The sequence below is a fragment of the Astyanax mexicanus genome, chromosome 14, assembly GCF_023375975.1.
Source record: "Astyanax mexicanus isolate ESR-SI-001 chromosome 14, AstMex3_surface, whole genome shotgun sequence".
Lineage (NCBI taxonomy): Eukaryota > Metazoa > Chordata > Actinopteri > Characiformes > Acestrorhamphidae > Astyanax > Astyanax mexicanus.
In genome coordinates, this window is record NC_064421.1 from 22,331,128 (window position 1) to 22,348,586 (window position 17,459).

General features: G+C 36.8%; 1 protein-coding gene and 1 long non-coding RNA gene across 5 annotated transcripts in view; one reads left to right on the forward strand and one right to left on the reverse strand.

Annotated features, from left to right (window-relative positions):
• Positions 1–8,118: 8,118 nt before the first annotated feature.
• The window catches only part of ktn1 (kinectin 1), a 33,409-nt gene continuing 24,068 nt past the window's right edge, over positions 8,119–17,459 (reverse strand). For 3 of the 4 annotated variants that reach the window (XM_007252502.4, XM_007252504.4, XM_007252501.4), the window contains 11 exons: positions 16,316–16,405; positions 16,138–16,230; positions 15,091–15,180; positions 14,726–14,818; positions 14,345–14,413; positions 13,986–14,069; positions 13,154–13,237; positions 10,472–10,555; positions 10,261–10,353; positions 9,691–9,801; positions 8,119–9,052 (listed from right to left, as the gene is read on the reverse strand). In XM_007252502.4, the coding sequence (XP_007252564.3) occupies positions 9,035–9,052; positions 9,691–9,801; positions 10,261–10,353; positions 10,472–10,555; positions 13,154–13,237; positions 13,986–14,069; positions 14,345–14,413; positions 14,726–14,818; positions 15,091–15,180; positions 16,138–16,230; positions 16,316–16,405 (909 nt within the window). In that variant the 3' untranslated portion in view covers positions 8,119–9,034. The remainder of the gene's footprint in view (positions 9,053–9,690; positions 9,802–10,260; positions 10,354–10,471; positions 10,556–13,153; positions 13,238–13,985; positions 14,070–14,344; positions 14,414–14,725; positions 14,819–15,090; positions 15,181–16,137; positions 16,231–16,315; positions 16,406–17,459) is intronic. The other variant, XM_007252503.4, reaches the window with a different exon arrangement.
• LOC125780954 (uncharacterized) lies at positions 10,553–11,858 on the forward strand. Its single transcript, XR_007423992.1, has 2 exons — positions 10,553–11,006; positions 11,548–11,858. It is a non-coding gene; the product is annotated as an uncharacterized LOC125780954 (long non-coding RNA).

The following is a 17,459-nucleotide window of genomic DNA, read 5'->3' on the forward strand; positions in this document are numbered from 1 at the left end:
AGGCAGTGAGATAAGTTGCACTTCTAATCTCATTATTTTTGTTAAATTCATATTAAATTTTAATTCAATAATTATAAATGTGTAGAAAATTGACATATTTAAAAATGCTGTAGAAAATCTAGTTAGCACTTGGAGTTGAGGCACAACATGGTGAAAAATGCCCACTCTGTTTCTGTCAACTGTATAGTTTTTTTAAAGTGACATTATGTAGGATTTGGGGATTTGAAGACCTCTCTGCTGTAAATGTGTAAAAATCTTAGGGATGTTTAAGCCAGGACACTGATACCATTAATTAGGATATATGTCTTCTACCAAATTTGGAATATTACAGCTTTCAGTTTAAAAGGAAAAATAATCTTAAAGACTGCTGCTTTAATCTGTGTAATGGTAATAGAGTTGACTGATAAGTCAAATCCTTCAAACTAAAACATACCCGCAATTCAAGAATGGGCAATGTGTAGTATTACAGTCAGGTATTACAGTTACTGTTTATTTTGTGTGGAGCTGATGTAAAACTGTAAAAACTGTAGATAGGAAGGCAGTTATGCAGATATTTCATTAATGAGCTAATATACTGCACATTCAAAGTGAGTTGGACTTTTTTTACATATAATAAACTAAATATGTTTTTTTAAGTTTATTCTTATCATAATACTGACATATTGGTCTTTATATTTATAAAGGATTAGAACTGAAATGGCCATTCATCACACCATAGTTGGTGAGTTTTAATCTCTGCGACACTAATCTGTGTTTAATCTGTTGTTAACACAGCAGGCTAGTCTGAAACTCTGCTCCCTTTGTTTCTATTATCATGTTTATTCAGTTCACTCCATTCAGAGTCAGTCAAGCCAGACCCCCAACAAATCCACAGTTTGTTCCGGTGAAAAACAACGATATGCCGCAAACACCGGGCCGCTTATCCAGGAGCTACTTACGGCAACCGCCGTGTATGTGATGTTGTGTGAAAAGTGGCTCAGGAAAAGAATACAGTAACATTATACCGAAACTTTGATCCAGTCTCCAGAGCACACTCACAAGCACACTTCCAGACAAAGGATCAAAGGCTTGCGTTGCACATACCACCCTGATGGGTTACAGATGCAAGCTGTTGTTCTTAAAAGAAATGTGCCTGGTTTTAATCTGTGCAGTTAGTGTTTCTGCGTGTGAGTGCGCACAATGGAGAACCCAACTGTCAGGAAGACAAAAGTCATGACACATATCCGCAGAGTGCGGAAAGTGGGATTGCGCAATCGTGACGCATCTGGCATGTGGACTGGATTGTGACGTGTGTGAGGCATGCTGCCAATTACTCATCATTACTGCTTCCCCTTATGTGTTATTATGGTCATATGCAGGAATTACTACACAATGTTATGCCTTCTGTTTAGTGCAGCAAACCTGAGGGCCTGTGTTAAACTAGCAGCTCAGTGCTGATGCTATGAAAACAGCTCTTACAGATGACCTCATGAGAATGTTCTGCCCCCAAGGCACATGATGACAGCAGTGCTTCAAGGTGAATTAGGAAAGGTGTTGATTCATGCAGGTATAGCTTACCACGCAATGGTAATACCCTACTACTCTGCGTTTATATGATCTCTCTTTCAGCTACCTTCCAAAAATGACTGGTCACATCCAGTCCCGCAAAGCAGCCAAAGGCTGATGACATGCTTGGAAATGCTGCTGACCTTCACTCTTAAACATGCTGACCTCTTACTCAAAGCAATAGTTAGTGCAAAAATCAGATGTACTGTACACACAGTGCCAGGGAAGGTTTTCTTAAGATTTTAGAGCATTGTTGTGAGGATTTAATTGCATTCAGGGAAAACAGGGTTATTGAGGTTAGGTTGTTGGGTGATCACCACCCTACCTTTTATCTGATCTTCCAAACTCATCCTAGAAGTATTGGATGGAGCTCCATTATTCTAAAGAACACAGTTCTACTGCTCAACAGCTCAGTGCAGAACCAATGTATACTCCTCTAGGACTGTAGTGAGTCCAATTTTAAAAATAAAAGATAGTTTAATTGCAAAATCTGAGGGTATATTATTATAGACCAAAGATCTTGGCTGTTCAGAAAAGTATGGATGCAACCTCCTCATTTTGTATTTTCATAAAGTATGTTTTTTTAAGTTATTACTGTTTTTGTTGACCTTTTTTCCTAAATATATGTGAAGTAAATGATATTGTACGTCTACAGTTATGTTATACTGATAAAAAAAAAACTAAAGAAAAAACATCAGACACCTATTATTGACAGGTTTTTGAGGTCAGAAAAAAACATAACAATAATGTCCTGCATATTGTATCAGTGTTTCCTACTATTATGGCAAACTGTAGTGCCTTACTAGGAGGGAAACAAAAGCACCACCAAAAGAATGAGTGTTTTCAAAAGTGCATACTGTTCTCTTATTAGCACCACTGCATTGTATTTATTTCCAAATGTTTGCTTTCATTGCCAGTATATTGTTCTATTCTTTTTTAATTACGTTTGATGCATTATGATGTGAGTGTAGCACTGTAACCATGTCACCATGTGATAAAGTCTTAACAAAACAGGCCTTTTTGGGACACTCTGTACTCTGTATCATATTGTGGATAATTGTATCGTGCGCATCATTGACTTGGCCTGGTCTGATATTATGCTGGGCAGACTGTGTTGTGGGATTTGGATGGCAGTAGGATCTCCATGTTGACGAGGTCAGGGCCACGGGGAAGGTTTGGTATCAGCTGACTGCAGTGTGATATGTAGGGAGAATGGCTGGAATGTGCTGAAGCTGTGCTACACAGTCTGCTGACCTAAGAACCGCACAAAAGTGCCATTATTGTGCACGTCATGGCCTTCACACAGAATGGTGGAAAGTTCAGGTGCCGAAGGTGAACTTAAATTAGAACTTCAATGGTGTCGTTCAGCTCCCTTCTGTAGATATGTAAACATGTTCAATATACACTTCATGTTAAAACAGGTTACATCCCTCAAGCCCTTTGTGATCTTAATGTAGAGGTAATGCAGAACCCATTATCTTCTTGTCCTGTAGTTCCTATTTGGTTACATGTTCTGTTTTTTTCTCTTTGTATTTTATGAGTCATGATTAGGCCCTATCGGAACTTTAGCTCTGCTTTGTATTTATTACTGTGAGGATCATCTTTCCTAGAAGCTCTTATACATCAGGACTGAAAACCGGTTTTCTGTCACCTTATCCTAAACTGATTATTTAGTGACAAAGTGAGACATTCAATGCACACACTCCAAATAATGTGCATTTTTATAATAAAATTGTAGTTCTACAGTGCTTCAGAGCTGGTCATATACCTTATTCCTTTTACCTCAGAAGCCTCAGAATTGAGCCTGAGTTGATGGCATTCTTAAACACAGATTTTCAAGTTTTCAAGTTTACTACAACAAGTTGACCATAATTTTTAAGTGTTTTAAAGTGGATCCAATCAAAATATCTTCCAATTTTTATGTCTGGGGGTTAGCATTATTAGCTTTGTTAACAACAACAATAGATAACACATTAAATAGTATTTTGCGCACATGTTCACAGATGGAAGTTGGCCAGTTCTATGTTTTAAAACTGGTTAAATGAGACACAAGGAGACACTGTATTATACTACTGTGTTGCATGCTGCAGTCATCTTGGATCCCAAATTTAGGGTTAATAAGACTCTCCCTCTTTTCTTAGAAAATCTGACTTGTGGGGCCATTCCAGATAAAATGTACCTGGATGTTGGAAATTCCAAAAACTTTAAATGGAATGCAGCCTTATTCCCAATGTGCTGCCTATTCATGTAATTCCACAGCAAAGGGAAACAAAACTGTCATAGATGATACTGAATAGTACTGTCATCTCAGCTGAACAAGGATGATGATCCCAGAGCATTTAAAAGCCCAATTTGTTCCCATGTTTTAAGAAAGCTTTTATTAACCACGCTGTCCCCTTATCAAGCAAAAGGGGCATTTCTGCTGTTTATTTAAGTTTAAGTTGTGAAAAGCACCACTCCACCACTTTAAAAAAAAACTGAATTGCATCATAACATATCACAAAAATGTGTCATCTTCACTTTTTTCCATTTTCATTCAAAATAAGCAGCTTCCCTTACATTGTCCCAACACTCTTCTTTACAACATCCCAAGAATTTGACTTTCCTCTCTGGCCACCCAGGTGCTGTAAAGACCTTTGCAAGTGATCCAGAACCAGGGGTCCAAAACTCTGTAACATTGTCTTCAATGTTCAGTTCCCTCCAGTTCCCTGTAACTGCATGCATCACGATTCCAAACCCTGACTCTGGCATGCACAGGGCTCAAAGAATTAACATTTCTCCGTATATGATGGATCTAAAGCATGAGCCCTGTGAACTTTAGCTGTGGCTCAGCTTAAACCACCCATCACTTTTACACTTGTCCCAGTCAACATGGTTATGTCCCAGTTAATAACATGGTGCTGACATGAGTGATAGGTGGCCTGGGCAACTGGTGGTCAGTTAGGCCATTAGGTCGGTCACAGTAAATGTTTTTGTTCGAAAATATAAAAGATATATTGTCATTGTCATCAACATACTGTTACCCTAACTTGCTGTACACAGCTGCACAACTCTTGTTGAGTGGGTTAAGGATTCTACACCTTTTTATTTATTTATTATTATTATTATTTATTTATTTTTATTTCAAATATCAGTGTTGGTCCTGTATCCGGTGCTTAAAGAGTTGTCCCAACACTTAGGGGGAGGATTCCCCCCTTCCTCTTGTAACTGTTCCAAAAGAGAGTGTTCCCACCAAAACAAGGGGTAGGGCACAAAAGAGAAATAGGGTTGGGACATGGTGCCCTATGTGCACTGTCGAGAACCAATCAGAACATTCTGTCAATTAACTCGCACCTGCGCCACGTGGACCTGCTGCTGCTCAGAGTTGAGGAGAATACATGGGAGTTAAGGAGACAAGCTTTCGGATACAGCAGGGCTTTAAGACGGACACATTTCTCATCATTATTTCCACAGGGCGTCTGTAAGTGATGTTTTTCTTTGTTTAGTAATACAGAAACGATGGTGTTTTACTGTGCGGTGGCGGTCGTGGTGTTTGGTTGCGCGTTAGTGTAAATGTTGGCTAAACGGTCTCGTGTTCAGTACACAGTATTTACTCAGTTTAACGTTAATCAGCACGGTCTTAGTTACTCTGAAGCTGAGCTAGGCGCTGACTCTGTTACCCACTTGACTCCTCACCACCGCGTGGTGACCGCCGTCACCCCCATCCGCAATTAAAAAACGGTCGCTCGCGCTACCGACACCAAAATGTAGAGTGCGCGTCTAAACTGTGTTTTACGGCAGCCGCGTGCACAGCCGAGCAGGGGAGAGCTGAAGATGCTCACCTCTCTCGTACAAAAAATAAAAAGCACCCGTTTTCAGGTTAATTCCACTACATTTTAAACACTATGGTTATATATAGACCACAATTTAAACTCTTATTAAAGAAGAAAATCTACGTTTTATCAGATTATACCACTGATGTCAATAACACGTTCCATCATTTATCTGGTTGTATTTAGGCCAAAATTTAGACTCCTATAAAATAAGAACGTCAATGGATTATCAAATGAAATGACTCAACTAAATTCTTGAAGAACACGTGTTCAAAATTCATTATGTATGTTTTAAATAATAATACTGTAAGAATTTGCATTAATGGGATGGGAATTGTAAGAAAATTTAATTGTATATAGACAATTTGGGTGTTTTAGGCCAGACCAGTCCCATAAAACATGGAAATCAAAGGGTTATCATCATATTACATTGCTACGTTTGTAAAAATCTTATCACGTGTTTAATTTACATGTTTCAAGTGATATTACTGTAGCATTCTTTAGTAATGAAGTAATGGGAAACGTAAGAAAAGTGTCCTTTTAGTTTTGCATAAACCTAATTTTTGAGTCCAATGAAGCAAAGCAAAGCAAATCACAGTTATCGAATGACACCATAAAATACATGAAGAACCCTTTTCATAATATTAACAACATAAGCATAAAGTGATATTACTGTAGCATTTTGGAGTAATGGTTGTAGAACACTTTCCATAGTATTAAGGTTCTGGTGATGTTACTGTTACATTTTGGAATAATTGCAAGCCAAACTTATGGAAAATGTCCATTCAGTTTTGCTTGTCTTTAAAAACAAAAAAAACAAAAGAATATTATTGGGTTATCAAATGACACCACAAACATATTGAGGAACACTGTTATAGAATGCTATAGTATTAATTATAAAGGCTTAAGTAATATTACTGTAGGGCTTAGAAAAAATAGTGAAAAAAATGCTTATATAGACCAGGTTTTGGAGACCTACAAATAATTTAAATCAAAGGTTTAATCAAATGATGTAACTTTCCACAGTATTTATGATATTCTTGAATGTGAAGTTTATTTTAATGTGAAGTGTTTAGTTATATTGCTGTAACATCTCAAAATAATAGAAAATGATCTATTTGGTAATGGTAGATGATAATACTTCAGATAGATACTGGAACATGAAAAAACAGGATCTGCAGAAATAGGTGTTTTATAAAACAATAAGACTTGATGCATTATCAGATCCCCTCCCAGACATCTTGAACAACAGTTTCTCCTCTTATCATCTCATACGTTTCTTGTTTTTATTTTGTTCTGCATAGACCTCGTTTTAAAGTCTTTTAAAGAGACAAATCAAACCCCTTTTAAAAACTCCATCGTAACAATGACATTTTATTTAGGGAATAGCCTTCTGGGTTGGAATGAAATATTTGGTAAGGGTTTTTATTAATCTGCAATGTGTTAACATTGGATAACACTACTTATTCCAATGCATTAAAATACAGGAAATGTAAAGTTAAATTGATAATTTTATTAATTTATTAAGTACATATAAAAAAAACAGAAAATAAATTATTTTAACATCTACTAAATACATTACTACAATTTGCAAAGTTATTCCCTTAATAAAATGGCATTATGATGGCTTTAAAGGGGTTTAAAAAACTATTAAATCCATGCCATTTTTATCATTTGGAAAGGGAAGGGTTCTAAAGAAAGGGTTCTTACTGTGGAAAGTGTATAACATTTTAGTGGTGTTATTTGATAAATCTTTGATTTTCATGCTTTTTAGGACTCCAAATTCTGGTCTTTGTCCAACATTACTTAACTTCTGTGGTGGTGTTTTATAAACCAGTTATATTCTTATTTTTTTGCTTTCCATTATTCAACAGTGTGACAGTACTATCACCAGAATATTTTCTAGTTTTTCTTATCTCTCCAAAATGCTACAGTAATATCACTTGAAACATATATATTGAATATGTGAAATAGATATTTACAATGTAGTGATGTAGTATAACAACCCTTTGATTCCCATGTTGTATAGGACTGGTGTAATACAACCAAATAGGCAATTTGCCATCCCATTAATTCAAATTCTTACAAGTATTAATATTTGAAACCTAAATAATGAATACTATTACAAGTGTATAAATCTGATTAGTATAAATTTGATTTGACACTTAAAAAAGACTTTAAAATGAGGTCTATGCAGAACACCACTGAAGTGTTACAATAACACTTCAGTGGTGTTATTTGATCATCCTTTGATTTTGTTATAGTCTAAATTTTGGTCTGTATACAATCAAATAGGCAAGTTTAATTTTGCCATCCCATTACTCTAAAGTCCTACAGTAATATAATTTGAAATTAAACTATTTATACTTTGAAATGTGCTTTTCAAAACATCAGTGATATCATTTCATAACACTTGGATTTTATTTTTTAAATTATGTATGCTTAAAAATATATATTAGATGGAACTTCAACAAAGTAGTAGTATATTCTGGAGGATCACTGCCCCCAAGTGACTAATATGAAACAGTGCATGTCATAACATAGTTGCTGTCAAACAAAAACCTTTTTTGGAGCATATCTTTTGGCACAGCAAAAAAAAATTACAGAAATGGAAATACAAGGTTTTTTGCATGACAGACAGAGATTTGATTTTGATTCTTGTTACATATTTATGTAGATATGTACCTTCACTGTAACAACCGTACATTACAGACAAAGCAAGTCAATCACAAATAAATTTAAAAAAATCAAGCACATGAGATATTTATTAAGCATCCCTTTTAATAACGGTCCACCTGTTTTACAAAAAAATTAAATTGTCTTTGTTAATGAAATTAGCAACAGCATAGTGTGTGTATAGATTAGACTTGAGATGCCTCTCTTTTCCCCTCCTCTTTCATTTAGAAGTAGTTACAGTAGAAGAAACCATAGCTCAGAGCCATTGACCTCCAGTGCTAGCAGTGAGAAAGCACAGAACAGACTTAAACCACCTGCTTCAGTCAATAACAGCTCTTACCTACAATAGATACTCTGAAAAACAAATACCATAGAACATTCAGAAAACTCAAGTGTGTGTAAAGGAGTGTATTTGGTCATTTGTATGTTTAATGTACATACATTGCAGGACACAAGCTGGAAACAATGTAGTGAGTGTCAGTAGATCCTAACAGTTATCTTAGTCTTTAAAACATAAATATCCTCAAATGCCATTTTTACGAAAGGATTAATTAACCCCTCCTGTCAAGATGAGCTAACAGAAAATAGTAGTATTAAAAGTGTTCTGACTCAAAACAGGTAAAAATTAAATAAACTCAGAACGCATCTTAACCGTGTATTCGGATGCCTTTGCTCTGGAAACTCTACAGGAAATGTGGAATGCCATTGCAGAGGAGCTGACACCATCATGAGAAAGGATCCGGTTTGATTGGTTCTTGGAGTGGATTTACTGCCAGGTTTCAGCCCCTCCCCATTCTCTCCCCAGCAGGGATTGGTCTTGAAGGGAGGAGAGATGGTCTACCACTTACATGACAGGTTGCAGGTGCTGTGGGTTTGGGGAGTCAGATCTGGTATGAAGGGAAACAGGAAGGGGCCAGAGTGTGACAGGGTTAATCTGGGGCGTGGAGAATAGGACTGGCCATTAGAAGACACACTGACACCACCTTCTATTTTTCTTTCAGTTACTTATCCCCATTGTCCTATAGCACAAAGACAGAGAAAACAAATTAGATTAAATCACAGTGCATAAAATCTAGTACGAATTTAACATACTTTGACATTCTGCTTAATATGCAGTTTCTCAAAAACAGGAGAATGTCTGTGTTAAAGGTAGTGTCTTTTGCAACATTTCTGCATAGTTAAAGATTTTTTTTATAAAATAGTGTACTGTACATTGGGTGGATATGAACCTGCTGTTGTGATATTTGCAAGCAAATACACTTAGTTTTTCTTTGTGTAATATTGATAGTGTTTTTTGATAATTTAACCTGATAAATACATGCTAAAAGTCATGGTATTGCAGTATGTACAGTAAATTTGGGTGTTTAAGCCATCACCTTAAGTAAGTTGTGAACTGTAATCTTGTGAGTGAGGCTGAAGACTGGTAAGCACGTTGATGACAAGAAGTGTATTATTTGAGTTCAATATAATTGCTATTTGTGATGTATCTTTTACAGGCATTATACACTTCAAAAAGCTGGTTCCATTTAACACACCAACAGTTCTGGCTTGGTAAGTTTCTAACTTTACACCAAATCACTCTTATCATTCAGTTATGTGTAAAATTGGAAAATTAAAGAAGTGGTCACTTTAAATGGTTTTTGAAGCAAGGTCTCACCCTCTCTTGCCCTTTGGTGAGCTGTCTGTTTACGGCCTGTAGTAATTCCTGTAGTTCTCGTACTGTCTGGTTTAGCCCTGCAGTCATCTTTTCCTTACGATCAATCTCCTCCTAGTAAAAAAAAAAACAGGCACATAAACATTTTTATAAATATGATTGAAAAACCTAATACAATTCAGCACAGGCTTAATGCAGTGCCAAATTTACAACAGTGAAATTTGTGTCTATTATCACTGTGATATGAAAAACCACACATGTAGAGGGTGTGGCCCTTATGCAATTAAAAATTCGATTCGGTCAATAACATTGTTGGAATACAGTACATATTTTCATCATGCGACACCCAAACTGAGCCACACATAAAAATCAGCACTAAGTAGTTCCTTTTTAAAACAAAACTTGTTCCTTTTTAGTCATGGATCATATTTAGTCCATGTCTGGACACGTAACATAATTGGTACAATTAATATTGTGCTGCAGTTTGGCATTGTTACAGTAGCTTATACGATTCAGGACCTCTCTGTGAACTTGTGGAACTGTACTAGGACAAGCTGCCAAAGCAGTGCTCACCGTTTGCATGGTAAGGTTACTGTTCTGAATCAGGTCACTCTGGCCAGTCTCCTTTAAGATTTCCTCCTGAATTAGCTCCAAAGACTGCTGGGCCTGTAACATGCAGTACCGGAAATGTTACACGTAAACAAAGAGAAGGAAAAACACCAGAGATACCAGCCTGTTCTGTTTAAAACTAAACTTTTTTTTATTTGGAAACCAGTCACATTACCTTGTAAAGATCTCCAGCCACTTTCTGCCGTTCACTTTCTTCCGTCTCCAGCTTGCCCAAGGTCTCAGTCAGCTGCGTCTTCAGCTGCAACAGAAAACAACCAATTCAACAAGGCACCTTACTGAGGGTTAATTACTACAACCAGATATTCCCAAACTTAATAATGCTCCTGCTTGTTCCCTTTAGGGGTGAAACGATTACTCGAGTAAATCGAGTAACTCGATTCAAAAAATTGATCGATTAATTTTCTGTGCCTCGAGTAATCGTTTATTTAATTAATAAACTCAGCGCGCGGTATTTCCGCGACTTTTATTTTGACAACGCGCTCAGCGTTACGTCACTCTCGCCCGGGAAGAAGGAGACGGAGGTTTGAGCAGCGGCAAAATGGAAGCGGCGAGAGAAAACAGCGGTTTTAAAGGAATAAAAGCATTTTAGGTTGGAACGGTGACATGTATTCAGTGCAGCGCGTCCTTGCCTCCCAAAACAGCGCGTTTTAATGCTGCACCATCTGAGCTGAGGACAGCCGAGAGAGCAGGTAAACATAACTTATAATAAATCAATGACATTAACATTAATATGCCTTAATAACATAACAGCAGCGCCGTGGAGTGCTTATTAATAGAAACACTGTCTATTACTTATAGTTTATTAGAACAGAGACAAGTTTTCGAATGAATACATGCTTTATCGAAACAGTAAACACAGCGCTGTGGAGTTCAGAATATAAACAATAATAATGTTAAAGTTAGCTACACTGAAGTTACTTTGGCTGAAAACTAAATGCATGATTTCTTCATCTAAGAGTACATTTGACCGGTGAGACAGAAACTGTGTATGAACACTGTGTTGTTCATATAAGGAAGTGTGTGTCTCTTATTTATTGGATAAAATATTATTGGATAAAATATGAATTACTACTAGTGCCTAATGTGCCCCAATGCGTTCATAAATGCACGGCCATGACTTTATTATTAGACTTATTAGTCTTAGTGATGTAATTAGACCCAAGTAGTCCAACATATAAATAAAGAAAAAACCCACATTTGTAATACTTCTGTTTCACAATTATTCCACAGGTCCTGATATATTTTGGAGAAGTGGCTTGGTGGTAAAAGAATGCAGCACACTGATCCAACACTGGCAGAACTGACAACGTCTCTGCTGTTCAGAAGCTAAGATGCACAACACAAAGACGATGTTTATGCCTTTTTTATTGATTAATACCCTATATTTGATACTTACAAGAAATCCAAAATTGAAAGTAATGTAATTAAATGTATTTTTGTAATTGTGGTATTTATTTCTTTATTGTGGTTTTTTTATTTGTATTTGCAATTTGGAAATGTATGTTGTGATTTTAAAAATATAACTTATCTAAACAAGGAAACCAATTGGTCATTCATTATTAAGTGAAATGCCTTTTTAATTGCTCTTTAACAAAAAAAAATGTTTTATCCGATTACTCGATTAATCAAATCGATTTTTCAGTAGAGTACTCGATTACAAAAAGAATCGATAGCTGCAGCCCTAGTTCCCTTTTGACCTTATGACAACATCTTGAAATTATGACAACATCTGGGATCAGATCTGAGGAAATCGTAATCTAAAAGGTTAACAGCACCGGGCTAGTCCTAGCAGGTGTCTTGTGTCATCATGTATAATATATATTTCCTTTAGGATAATATTAAAGCTTATATGTTTTGGAAGCAAGTACGAACCTGAGTAGTTGTGCAACTCTTCCTTAACATGTCAGTCTGCACTTTTTTAGGATTTAAAGAACTCTCTGGTGAGAATGCGCATAGAGCTCTTTTAACTTGTAATTCTGCCATTCTATTGTTTATTGATCAGCACCATAAGCATTATCATAACTGCCTAGGTACTCAGCAGACATGGCCGAAAAAAAATCCTGGGAAAACCCAAAAGACCACTCTGACTTAAAAGTTAATATATTTGGCTTTGCAGGGATGGTCACATAAGTACAGTGATATTTAATACAATATTTTTGTCTCCTATCAGGAATATTAATGCTTGAATAAAAAAATCTTAGTGCTTGCTGCAATAACTAGGTGAGACTTACTTGTCAGAGGTCTATAAAGGAATATTAAAGCCATTATGCTAATATTACAAAAACCTAAAAATACATTTTTAAAAACAAGACATTATATATAATATTGGAAGACAACACACAGACAGAACACCAAAAACAGGAGCGAGGACAGGGGTTAGGAACAACTAACCAGACAGAAAGACAGACAGTATTGAAGAGACGTACATGCTTATTAACATTGTGAGTGACGAAAAAAAAACTACTCGGCAGGACTGTGTTTGTAAAAACGAGTGTGGTGCATCCCCAGGTTTGTTTAAAAGTAACAGCAGCAGGAAAGGAATCTAGTTAAGTAACCCCAGGGTCAAAGTGTCTAAGATGTTAGTTTAAGCATGTTTCTGGCAAGGAGTGTCCATCCTCTACATTCCAGAATAACAGGTTGATGCTTTAGACTCTTTGAATATAATAAATGTTTTTTTTTTTTTTTTTAAACTCCTGTTATCGCTGATATATAGAGGGTAGAAACTGCATAAAACAGCAGTGGTAAGAAGCTGAAAGCCCCTGACAAGGTGCTAGCTCAGGTGAGGGATAGCAGAGAAATTTAGATCTACTTCATTGCGTTAGGGGGAAATTCTTACCAAATTCAGCTCTTCATTCTGCCTGACAGCCTCTGTATATGAGCCATCGAGTTTGCTTTGTAATTCAGTCAAGAGATCTTTGAGCTGAAATGAAGTTTGACATATTTAAAAGGTGTGTGTGTGGTGGGGATTTAGAGGCAGGCGTTAATGCTACACTGAGCAGAATGAGGGTGTTTGTAGTTGCAGGCCTCCTTGTGCTAAAATGTATTACTTACTAATTATAATTAAAATAAATAAAGGAGACTGTGCTGGATGTACCTAATCCTAGTGCTAACCTGCTGGCCTTATATAGCAGCAACAACCTCTGATGCAAATACTGTCTAAACCAGCCTCTACAAAACTACAGTTAATCCATGATGCATTCACATTAGCCAGTGCTATGCTAGTCATATTTATTTTTTTGTCTTAAGCCCATTAATCTCAAATTACATTCAAATACTGCCTTACTTGCTCATACCATGGCCATTCTTTTTATACATACATTTAATCAACTAAGAGAAACTAAAACTCAAACATTACTTAATAAAACCGACAAAAAATATTTTATTTTATTAATTATTTTAAAGGCAGATAAAGGCCCTAAAAGGTAATGACAATCATTAGTGGGTAGCCAACAAAATCTGTAAAATTTGTATGTATGTGGAAAATATTTAGGGTGGCAGTGATTGTGCTTGGGGTTATTTCAGAATCAAATACATTATTCAGCAAAACATAAATGACACTAACACCCAGGACAAAGTACACTACAGGTTTATAGGAAACAAAAACTACCATTAAAAAACACACACGTATATACCAAGGCTTCTACTGCATGCATTACAGGTTTACTTACCTCTCTGACCTCCGACACATAGGTGGCGCTCTCACGCTCTGCTCTCTCCAGTTCAGACTCTAGGTGCTCCTTATCTCTTCTCAACTGTAATGACAAAAGGATTTGAGGGATACGTTAAACCAGACATTTTCTGAACCAATTGGTGGGTTTGGATGGATATATATATAAAATGTGTAAAATTTAAGATTAAGACTGGCCAAGTTATCATCATAGATACCAATAAACTGACAATGAATCTTTCCATCCCCATACAATGTCACATTTGTTACTGAAAATTGTAATTATCAGTAAAAGAATCTCTTAATACAAATTCTATATAATATGGTTGGTTCCCTAATGAGTAAGCAAAAATCACTCACACTCTCCACTTCTCCATCTGCGCCTTGTCTATCCACTTCCTGTTCCAACACAGTCACCTTCAGGGTCATCTGCAAAACACATTTGTTGATTTTACTTGACATCACAGAAACTTAGCTCATATATGTAGTGGAGAACAGACTGTCCAAGTTTTAGAATGTACTATGTTACTACAGTAACCTCATTTTAAAAGAAAAAAACTAATTTCCATGATGTGAATCTGGAATTTGATACCCCTGCCCTAACCGGTAGCAGGATATGTTTAATACACATCATTGCTCGCAGTAGAATGGTGAAACCGGAATGTTCAGATTTCAGACACCTGCAGTCAGATGATGCCCCAGACAGGTGATGGGTGGTTGATGAGCTATTGTTAGACTCACCTCTCTTAGATCACTCTGGGCCTGATCCAGCTTCTCCTTCCAGCGGCACTCCTCCTGTTCTACGCTGCTCTGGAGTCGCTGTAGAATACCCTCCTAATAACAACAATTTTAAATTACATTTTCCCTGGTGTGAGAAACAAGCCAACTGCAGCACAACACACACAGGGAGTGTTGGCAAATGTAAGCCATCTGAACTAAGAGACGTTAAAATACTTGTGTTTCCAGATCAGTGAGCAAAAGGGCCATTTTTTTAAATATGACCAAAGTCAAAACGTCTAGTGTGGGTTACTGAACAATTAAACTCCACTTTAAATGTCTGTCAAGCACACATCTCTTCAAAATAAACATAAATGAAGTCCCCTTACCGTCTCAGCTAAAACTTTCTTGTATGTTTCACAGTCTTTCTGTAGAACTTTCTGAGCCTCCTCAGCTTCCTTTAACTTCTCTGTCAAACTCTGTTGAAAACATTGGCAGCCATCAGTAACAGTATATGGACAGAGGACACAACAAACACATCTGCTTTCTACTCAGAAAGTATACCTCCCCAGAAATGTAACTACACATTTACAGATGAACACACACGCATAAACACTTGCACAGGCTAAGCCCTGTACATAGCATTGACTGTCTTGAAGTCTGAGGATATTTCTCTCACAAGTGTGAAAATGCTCTTCCAATTCTGTTTATAAACAAGGCTTAATCTTATGTTTTGATAAATAAATAAATTCCCAGTGTAAGTATTTGTGTCTGTACTGCTGCACGACACGCCTGCACATCCCCAATTTCTTTTCCTCTGGTTTGTTTAAATAATGACTCAACCTTTATAATTGGTATTAAAGTCTAAACCATCTAAAAAAAAAAATGCTTTCACACTGCAGATTAACCCGACCATGGTTCAGTAGATCCACCTCTTTTGGTCAGAATATACTGTGGTCCTTTGTTCTGAACTGTGGTATGCAGCTCTTTTCACACTGGCTACTTTGGTTTGTACCAAAAGTCCTTAAGTCCATACCAAAAAGGATAGGTGCGAAAGCACCCTTAATTAGCTTTTATTAGGTGCATAAAAAACATTTACAGAGAAGGAAGGAAGAAAGAAAGAAAGAAAAAAAAGCACCTAGACCCCTAGATATTGCCTTTTCAGAACAAACGTGGAAAAGCCAAAAATCCCCAAAAATGCAACTAGACGTTTGCAGATGAACACACAAGTATAAATTACTATAAACACGCCATGCAATGTACCAAGCTAATTGTGATCAGTCTGCAAAGAACCAGGCTAAGTCAAACAAACCTTATGTATTCAAACTAGATCCAGTTTATGAGAGAACATCTAGTTAACATCTAAAGCAACCTAGTCACAGAACTTGTGTGCATAGAGTCTATTCGATCTTTCAAAAAAATGACGAGGTTATTACCTTGGCATCACCATCCTCTACAGGAGCAGCAGATTCTCGCAGTGAAGTCTCCTTTACAGAGCTTTCAAAGTTCTGCAACCACTTCTTATGATTCTGAGAAAACAACATGGACCTATTGACGCCAATTTAAGACTTTAAAGACAGTACTTGTCATCTTAGTGTCCAACAATTTGCTCACCTGTTCGTTGGGCACAGGAACGTGTGGGAGGAGTCTGTGCAATACTGCTCGACATTCAGCCTCAGCAGACTCCAGTGCTGTCTGGCTCTCCTATAGAACACAACAAACAGCGCATTCAACACAGAGACAGTAATTCACTCAGTCAGATACTATACGAAACATTGTCTGTGAACACCGTGCTCATTTGTGTAAATGATCACACCTTAATTCCCAACAACAGTCCCAGTGTCATCATCTGTGGTTAAAATTAAGAGCATCTAAAACAACAGAGAAGATCTCCAACTACAGCTCACCCATGAGTTATCCCCCACCCATAACATAAACACACTACAATACACTAAATTAGATCATCTACACACAAACACACACACAGTGTACTGGGCAAACTGTTGACCCTGTCCTCTCTCTCTAACCCTCCATTTTTTTGAGCTGACCATTGTCCAAACCCAGCCAGTCGCACCAACTCAAAGCAGGTGGCATAACTGACTAAAGAGGAACAGAGTCCGTTATATAGACTTAAATACTAAAAATAATTAACTTTACTCCTGACATAGCTTAATTCAGGGCCTTTTTTTCATCGCTGTTTGTAGCACAATGTTAAGTAACTGTGTGAGCACATTGACCATTTAGACACTAACAATCTCTGCCAGGCCTGGTGAAGCTTTCAGCAGTGTTGTGTGACCCGGGCTTTAAAATGATCCAGTAGAGACCTATTATTATCCAACGGTGCCAGATGAGTTAACTGACCCTCAAAGAGAGATGGACAATATCAAGATTTTATTGCATCGTTATACATTTTTTTCACTGTGTTTAAACTGTTTGTAAGAATCTGCCACTGCTGATGCGTTTTGTTTGCATATCAAAATATTCTGTAAAAATGTCTTAAAATGTTGTGATCGAATATTATTTTGCTCACCACCAGCAGTGTGTGATCATATACACACACACACCACACGGTGTGCCATTTACTCTGTTTATCTCAATATAAGAATTATTTTGTATTGATCACAATGCAGGAATATACTGTTTTATAAACTTCCCTCAAGACAGAAGGTAAAAAAACAATACTACCAATACTAGTGTAAAATTTGTGTTAAGGAGAGCTACAACACTGAAAAATACCAAAAATTAAAACTGGGGAAAA